Source organism: Ammospiza caudacuta, chromosome 32 (assembly GCF_027887145.1).
Source record: "Ammospiza caudacuta isolate bAmmCau1 chromosome 32, bAmmCau1.pri, whole genome shotgun sequence".
NCBI lineage: Eukaryota > Metazoa > Chordata > Aves > Passeriformes > Passerellidae > Ammospiza > Ammospiza caudacuta.
In genome coordinates this window covers 3,691,970-3,700,516 of record NC_080624.1, presented here as the reverse complement: position 1 = coordinate 3,700,516, position 8,547 = coordinate 3,691,970, and the positions used below count along the sequence as shown (strand labels likewise).

At 66.4% G+C, this 8,547-nt stretch overlaps 1 protein-coding gene across 1 annotated transcript in view; it reads left to right on the top strand.

Moving 5' to 3' along the window:
- The first annotated feature begins 2,733 nt into the window (after window positions 1-2,733).
- Window positions 2,734-8,547, top strand: part of ATP2B3 (ATPase plasma membrane Ca2+ transporting 3) — a 39,219-nt gene continuing 33,405 nt past the window's right edge. Inside the window, 8 exon segments of the mRNA XM_058822314.1 lie at window positions 2,734-2,908; window positions 3,280-3,436; window positions 4,206-4,403; window positions 5,428-5,685; window positions 6,655-6,780; window positions 6,850-6,978; window positions 7,710-7,751; window positions 7,838-8,005. Of these exon segments, the coding sequence (XP_058678297.1) occupies window positions 3,286-3,436; window positions 4,206-4,403; window positions 5,428-5,685; window positions 6,655-6,780; window positions 6,850-6,978; window positions 7,710-7,751; window positions 7,838-8,005 (1,072 nt within the window). The 5' untranslated portion in view covers window positions 2,734-2,908; window positions 3,280-3,285.

Here is an 8,547-nt window from a genome sequence, read left to right as displayed (position 1 = left end):
GGGACAGGCACACAGGGATGGGACAGGGATGGGGACAGGACAGGCACACAGGGATGGGGACAGGGATGGGGACACAGGCATGGGGACACAGGCATGGGGATTGGACGAGGACAGAGACGGGACAGAGGTGGGGACAAGGAGTGGACAGGGATGGGACAGGGATGGGGACAGAGCCTTTCCCTTCAGCTGACACTGTCCCCGGTGTCCCCACACCCTCTGTCCCTCATGTCCCCCATCCCTGTGTCCCACATCCCCCTGTCCTGCTGTCCCGTGTCCCTCGTGTCCCCCGTGTCCTCCCTGTCCCCTGTGCCCCCGCGTGTCCCCCCGGGTGGGTGGCCGGGCCCTCCAAGGGACGGAGACACCGAGGTGACACGCGGGGAGGGGACAGGTGAGACACGGGGGGGTGACACGATGGGGGTGACACACGGGAGGTGACACGGGGGGGGGTGATGACAAAGGGGGGGTGACAAAGAGGAGGTGACAACCCCCGGTGGTCTCCACCAGCGACATCGCGGACGGAGAGGGGGGGTGTGGGTGGGTGGGTATGGGGGGGGGGGGTTCCCACCCAGTGGGCGTGGCCTCCCTGGCCAGCCCCGCCCCCCGCAGGCCCCGCCCCCGGCCCGCAGCGCCTCCGGCAGCGCCGCAGCGCCGGGACCGATGGGCCGGGACCGGTACCGGGGGGGGCCCGCGGGGCCGGGGGGGCTCGGGGGGGCTCCGGGGGGGGGTTCGGTACCGGGGGGGGCGCGGGGGGAGCGGGGGAGGGGCGGGGAAGGGGGCAGCGCGCGGGGCTGCGGGAGGGGGGAGGGGGGAGGATGCGGGGGGAGGGGGAGAGGGGGGAAAGGGGGGGATTGGGGGGGCGGGGGGAGGGGGGAGAGAGCGGGGGGGCCACCTGGGCAGGTGTGAGGCCGGGGGGGGAGGGGGGGGTGGCCAGGTGTGGTGGGGACAGCTGTGAGCAGGTGTGACACGGATGTGCGGGGACAGGGCCGGGGGTGGCCACGGGTGGGGGGGACAGGGGTGGGCACGGGTGACCAGGTGTGTCCAGGTGTGTCAGGGATGTCCGGGTGTGATAGGGACAGGTGTGTCCAGATGTGTCCAGGTGTGACAGGGGTGGCCATGGGTGACAGGGACAGGTGTGTCCAGGTGTGACCAGGTGTGACAGGGATGTCCAGGTGTGTTGGGGCTGTTCAGGTGTCAGGGCCAGGTGTGGCCAGGTGTGGTGGGAACAAGGGTGGCCAGGGGTGTCCAGGTGTGTCAGGAATGTCCAGATGTGACAGGGCCAGGTGTGTCCAGCTGTGTCAGGGATTTCCAGGTGTTTCGAGGATGTCCAGGTGTGACCAGGTGGGACAGAGCCAGGTGTGTCAGGGATGTCCTGGTGTGCCCAGGCGTGTCAGGAACAGATGTGCCCAGGTGTGCCAGGTCTGTCAGGGACAGGTGTGTCCAGGTGTGCCCAGGTGTGCCCAGATGTGTCCCAGTGTGCCAGAGACAGGTGTGAGCAGGAACTGGGAGTTCCTGGAGGCTTTGGGGGTTACTGGGGCATTGGGAGTTGCTGGGAGCGCTGCGAGTTACTGGGGTTCACTGGGTGAACTGGAACTTACTGGGGTGAACTGGGTGTTGCTGGGAGCACTGGGAGTTACTGGGGGAACTGGGAGTTACTGGGGTTCACTGGGTGAACTGGGAGTTACTGGGAGCACTGAGTGTTACTGGGATTCACTGGGTGAACTGGGACATACTGGGAGCACTGGGAGTTACTGGGAGCATTGGAGGTTACTGGTAGCACTGAGTGTTACTGGGATTCACTGGGTGAACTGGGACATACCGGGAGCACTGGGAGTTACTGGGGGCACTGGGGGGTTTACTGGGGTGAACTGGATGTACTGGGAGCACTGGGAATTACTGGGACTTACTGGGAGCACTGGAGGTTACTGGTAGCACTGAGTGTTACTGGGGTGAACTGGATGAACTGGGAGTTACTGGGAGTTACTGGGAGCACTGGGGGTTACTGGGGTTCACTGGGTGAACTGGGAGTTACTGGGGGAACTGGGAGTTACTGGGGTTCACTGGGTGAACTGGGACATACTGGGAGCACTGGGAGTTACTGGGGGCACTGGGTGAACTGGGAGTTACTGGGAGCACTGGGAGAGCCGTGAGCTGCTGGGGACGCTGGGACTGGCTGGGGCTCACTGGGCAAACTGGGACTTACTGGGACTTACTGGGAGCCCACGTGTGCCCAGCTGTGCCGCGCTGTGGGCGGGGCTTTCCCCGCTGTGGGCGGGGTTTACGGCACGGGGGCGTTGGTTTTTTCGCGCGTGGTGGGCGTGGTTTTGCCCATATATGGGCTGGCAGGTCCAGCCCCCGTCCCGAGGCCCCGCCCTCCGTTTGGCGCAGTCCGCGCGCGCCGCCGCAGGGCCGGGGGCGGGGCCTCGGCTCTGGGCACAGGCGCTGATTGGCTGAAAACGTGGGATGGACAGGAGGGGCGGGGCTTGGGCGGAGCGAGAGTGAACTGAGGGGAGTGGGAGAACTGGGATTTACTGGGGGCAGTGGGAGGGACTGGGGGGACTGGGGAGAACTGGGGGGGACTGGGGAGAACTGGGGGGGACTGGGATTTACTGGGGAGAACTGGGGGGGACTGGGATTTACTGGGAGGAACTTGGGGGGACTGGGGCAAACTGGGAGAACTGGGGGGGACTGGGATTTACTGGGGTCACTGGGAAGGACTGAGGGGACTGGGAGGAACTGGGATTTACTGGGAGGAACTGGGAGTTCCTGGTGGTCACCGGTGTCCCCGGGGGGCGGGGCCATGCCCGCTGTCCCCTCAGGTGTCCCCGCTGTCCCCAGGTGTTTCCCGGATAGGGGGGGCGGCCGGGCCCCCCCCGGCGAGACCCCCCCCAGGCCCCGCCAGCGCTGACAGGTGAGGGCCGGTGGCGCTGGCCCTGTCCCCATTGCTGTCCCCTGTCCCCCATCCCTGTCCCCATTGCTGTCCCCGTGCTGTGCTCGGTGCCCCCCGGCTCTGATGTGTCCCCAAGCCTTCAGCCGTGTCCCCAGCGCTGTCCCCAAACCCTGAGCGCTGTCCCCAGCGCTGTCCCCGTGTCCCCAGACCTGTCCCCATCCCTCTTCCTATGTCCCCGGTCTTGTTCCCAGTGCTGTCCCCTGTCCCCATCGCTGTCCCCTGTCCCCATGGCCATCCTCATCCCTGTCCCCACGCTGTCCCTGTCCCCAGCAGTGTCCCCGTGGCTGTCCCCTGTCCCCATTGCTGTCCCCATGGTTGTCCCCTGTCCCCAGGCCGCCATGGGGGACGCCGGGGGGGGTTTCGGGCTGGCGCTGCCGGAGCTGCGGGCGCTGATGGAGCTCCGCGGCTCCGAGGCGCTCCTGAGGCTGCAGCGGGACCTGGGGGGGGTCCCGGGGCTCTGCCGCCGCCTGCGCACCTCCCCCACCGACGGTAACGCCCCCCGACCGCCGCGAGCCCCCCGGGACCCCCCCGAACCCACCGGGACCCCCCAGAACCCAATGGGACCTCCCAAAACCCACCGGGACCCCCCGGGACCCCCCACACCGCCCCCAAACCCACCACGACACCCCCGGGACCCCCAAAACCCACCGGGATCCCCCAGAACCCACCGGGACCCCCCGGGACCTACTGAGACCCCCCCATAACCCACTGGGATCCCACAGAACCCACCGGGACCCCCCCGGGACCCACTGAGACCCCCCAATAACCCACCGGGACCCCCCAGAACCCACTGGGACCCTGCAGAACCAACCGGGACCCCCCAAAACTCCCCCTGGACCCCCCAAAACCACCCAGGGGTCCCCAGGCTGGCCGGGGGGGTGACACCCGTGTCCCCAGGGCTCTCTAAGGGTCCCCAGGCTGGCTCTGGGGGTGACAGGGGTGTCCCCAGGGTGGCCGTGGGGTGACAGCCGTGTCCCCAGGGCTATCGGGGTGTCCCTAGCATGGCTGTGGGGGTGACACCCATGTCCCCAGGGCTGTGTGAGGGTGTCATGGGTGTGACAGGAGTGTCCCCAGGGTGGCCATGGGGTGGCAGCCGTGTCCCCAGGGCTGTCGGGGTGTCCCCAGGGTGGCCATGGGGTGACAGCCGTGTCCCCAGGGCTGTCGGGGTGTCCCCAGGGTGGCCATGGGGTGACAGCCGTGTCCCCAGGGCTGTCGGGGTGTCCCCAGGGTGGCCATGGGGTGACAGCCGTGTCCCCAGGGCTGTCCGAGGCTCCCCCGGAGCTGGAGCGCCGCCGCCGGGCGTTCGGCCGGAACTGGATCCCCCCGCGGCGCCCCAAGAGCTTCGCGGCGCTGGTGTGGGAGGCGCTGCAGGACGTCACCCTCGTCATCCTCGAGGTGGCCGCGCTCGTGTCCCTCGGGCTGTCCTTTTACGCGCCCCCCGGCGCCGCCGATGAAGGTGACACCTCTGTCCCCACGGCCCTGGCACCGTGTCTGCATCCCGCTGTCACCCCTGTGTCCCCATCCCAGTGCCATCCCCTGCCCTGTGTCCCATCTGCTGTCCCCATGTCCCCAAATTCCCATCCCACATCCCCTACACCCCTGGCCATGTCCCTGCGCATGACATTGGTGTCCCCACATGTGTCACCCATGTCCCCATGTGTCCCCACATGTCTCCCATGTCCTCACATGTGGCACTTCTCTCTCCCGTGTCCCCACGTGCAGTGCCCATGTCCCCACGTGTGTCACCTGCGTCCCGCACATGTGACACCTCCATCGCCACTGTCCCCACATGTGTCACCGATATCCCTGTGTGTGCCACCTCTATCCCTATGTCCCCACGTGTCACCCATGTCCCAACGTGTGTCGCCAATGTCCCCACATGTGACACCTCTGTCCCTGGTGTCCCCACGTGTGTCACCCATGTCCCCATGCGTGTCACCGATATCCCCACGTGTCACACCTCCGTTCTGCTGTCCCCACATGTCACCTCTGTCCCCACTGTCCCCACATGTGCCCCCTCTATCCCCATGTCCCCACATGTGTTGCCGATGTCCCCACGTGTTTCACCTCTGTCCCTGCTGTCCCCACATGTGTCGCCGATATCCCCACATGTGTCCCCATGTCCCCACATGTCACATCTCTGTCCCTGGTGTCCCCACGTGTCGCCGATGTCCCCACGTGTGTTGCCCATGTCCTCACATGTGTCGCCGATATCCCTGCATGTCACGCCTCTGTCCCCACGTGTGGCACCTCCGTCCCCACTGTCCCCACGTGTGGCACCTCCATCCCTGCTGTCCCCACGTGTGTCGCCGATGTCCCCACCTGTGTCACCGATATCCACACATGTCACACCTCCATTCCGCTGTCCCCACGTGTCACACCTCTATCCCTGCTGTCCCCACGTGTGTCCCCACTGTGCCCACGTGTGACACCTCCGTCCCGCTGTCCCCACATGTCACACCTCCGTCCCGTGTCCCCAGCGTGCGGGCAGGCGTCGGGGGGCGCGGAGGACGAGGGCGAGGCGGAGGCCGGCTGGATCGAGGGCGCGGCCATCCTGCTCTCGGTGGCCTGCGTGGTGCTGGTGACGGCGTCCAACGACTGGAGCAAGGAGCGCCAGTTCCGGGGGCTGCAGAGCCGCCTGGAGCGCGAGCAGCGCGTGGCCGTCCTGCGCGGGGGACGCCTGGCACAGGTGCCCGTGGCCGACCTGGTGGTGGGGGACGTCGTGCAGGTCAAGTACGGTGAGTGGCACAGAGGGTGGGGACACGGCGGGGACAGAGGGCGTGGGGTTGTGGTGGGGTTGCGTGTCGTCATCTCGATGGCGTCTCTTGGGGACATCTCAACTGCCATGTCCATCCCCTGTCCCCATCCCCTGTCCTCTATCCTCATGTCACCATCCCCATTCTGATGCCATTCCTGTCCCCATCCCTGTGTCACCATCCCGTCCCCACCTTTGTGTCACCATCCTCATTCTGATGCCATTCCTGTCCCCATCCCTGTGTCCCAGTCTCCATCCCCATGTCACCCTCCCCATCCTGATGACATTCCTGTCCCAATCCCTGTGTCCCCATCCCCTGTCTCCCCACCAATGCCATCCCCTATCCCCATCCCCATCCCCGTGTCACCATCCCCTGTCCCCATCCCGTCCCCATCCCCGTGTCACCATCCCCTGTCCCCATCCCCTGTCCCCATCCCCATCCTGATCCCATTCCTGTCCCAGTCACTGTGTCCCCATCCTCTGTCCCCACCCTTGTGTCACCATCCCCATCCCAATGCCATCACTGTGTCCCCGTCCTTGTGCTCCCATCCCTGTGTCACCATCCCCGTGTCACCATCCCCATCACGATGCCATCACTGTGTCCCCATCCTCGTGTCCTCTTGTGTCCCCACACCCATGGGCACACAAGGGGACATCAGGGGACACCAGGACACATCACTAGGTCCTGGTGGCATTGTGGTGTCAACAGCCCTGACACCTGGGCTGGGGACACACCAGGGGACACCAGGACACACCACAAAGTTCTGGTGACCCTGTGGTGACACAGCCCCAACATCTGATCTGGGGACACCAGGACACACCATGAGGTCCCCAATCACACCAGGACACACCACAAAGTTCTGGTGACACTGTGGTGACACAACCCCAACACCTGGTCCGGGGACACCCCAGGACACCCGGGTGACACCGCGGTGGCCCTGTCCCCTCGCAGGTGACCTCCTGCCGGCCGACGGGGTCCTGATCCAGGGCAACGACCTCAAGATCGACGAGAGCGCCCTGACCGGGGAGAGCGACCACGTGCGCAAGTCCCTGGACAAGGACCCGCTGCTGCTCTCGGGTGAGGGACGTTTGGGGACACCTGGGGGACACCGGGGGGACAGCGCTGTGACCTCCGTGTCCCCGCCAGGCACCCACGTCATGGAGGGCTCGGGCAGGATGGTGGTGACGGCCGTGGGCGTGAACTCGCAGAGCGGCATCATCTTCACCCTGCTGGGCGCCGCGGGGGACGACGAGGACGACGGCAAGGACAAGAAAGGTGACACCACACCTGGGGGTGGCCGCTGGCGCTGGGGTGTCCCCAAGGGGATGGCACTGCTTGGCGCTGTCCCCAAGGAATCTGGCGCTGGGTGGCACCGCGGGTGGCTGGTGGCCCCGTGGGAGGTGGCACTGGTGGCACCGTGGGTGGCTGGTGACTCTGTGGGATCTGTCACCTTCTGTCCCCAAGTCTCTCCCATGTCCCTGAGGGCTCCAGGGCCCTTCTGTCCCCTCTGTCCCCTCTGTCCTCAAGGTCTCCAGAGGTCTGCAGGGTCCCCAAGGCCTCCAGACCCTCTGTCCCCTCTGTCCCCAAGGTCCCCTGACCCTCTGTCCCCTCTGTCCCCTCTGTCCCTTCTGTCCCCTCTGTCCCCAAGGTCCCAGACCCTCTGTCCCCTTTGTCCTCAAGGTCCCCAGACCCTCTGTCCCCTCTGTCCCCTCTGTCCCCTTTGTCCCCAAGGTCCCCAGACCCTCTGTCCCCTCTGTCCCCAAGGTCCCAGACCCTCTGTCCCCTCTGTCCCCTCTGTCCGCTTTGTCCCCAAGGTCCCCAGACCCTCTGTCCCCTCTGTCCCCGCGTGCTCCACCCCTCCCATCCCTGTCCCCACCAGTGCCACCACTGCCACTCCCCTCCCCCACCCCCAGTGCCACCCCCCCTCCCTGTCCCCACCCCGGGGCCTCTCCCTGTCCCCCCCAGGTCACATTTCGGGGTGTCCCCACCCCCCGTTTGTCCCACAGGGAAGCCCCAGGATGGCGCCGTGGACACCCCACAACCCAAAGGTGCTTTGGGGTCGGGTGGGGACAAGCCCAAAGCCCCCTCCCCGTGTCGCCCCCTTGTCCCCCTGCCACGTGGCCGGTGTCCCCAGGCAAGCGGCAGGACGGCGCGGTGGCCATGGAGATGCAGCCGCTCAAGAGCGCCGAGGGAGGGGACACGGCCGACGGCGCGGGGACACGGCCCCGAGGTGGCACCAAGAAGGAGAAGTCCGTGCTCCAGGCCAAGCTGACCCAGCTGGCCGTGCAGATCGGGAAGGCAGGTGGGGCTGGCGTCCCCAAATGAGGGGACAAGGGGTTGGGGACACGTCCTGAGGGGTGGGGACACTGCGGGCAGGTTGGGGACACGTCCCCGAGGACAAATCGGTGCCACAGGCCAAAGTGACAGTGCAAATTGGGGTCACCAAATGAGGGGACAAGGGATTGGGGATATTTGGGACATGTCCTGAGGGGTGGGGACACTGTGGGCAGGTTGGGGACACATCCCCAAGGTGGCACCAAGGACAAATCGGTGCCACAGGTCAAACTGAGAATGCAGATTGGGGGCTGGGGTCACCAAATCAGGGGACAAAGGGTCGGAAACGTGTCCTGAGTTTGTGGACAGTGTGGGCAGGTTGGGGACACGGCCCCGAGGTGGCACCAAGAAGGAGAAGTCCGTGCTCCAGGCCAAGCTGACCCAGCTGGCCGTGCAGATCGGGAAGGCAGGTGGGGCTGGCGTCCCCAAATGAGGGGACAAAGGGTTGGGGACACATCCTGAGGGGTGGGGACACTGTGGGCAGGTTGGGGACACGTCCCCGAACTGGTA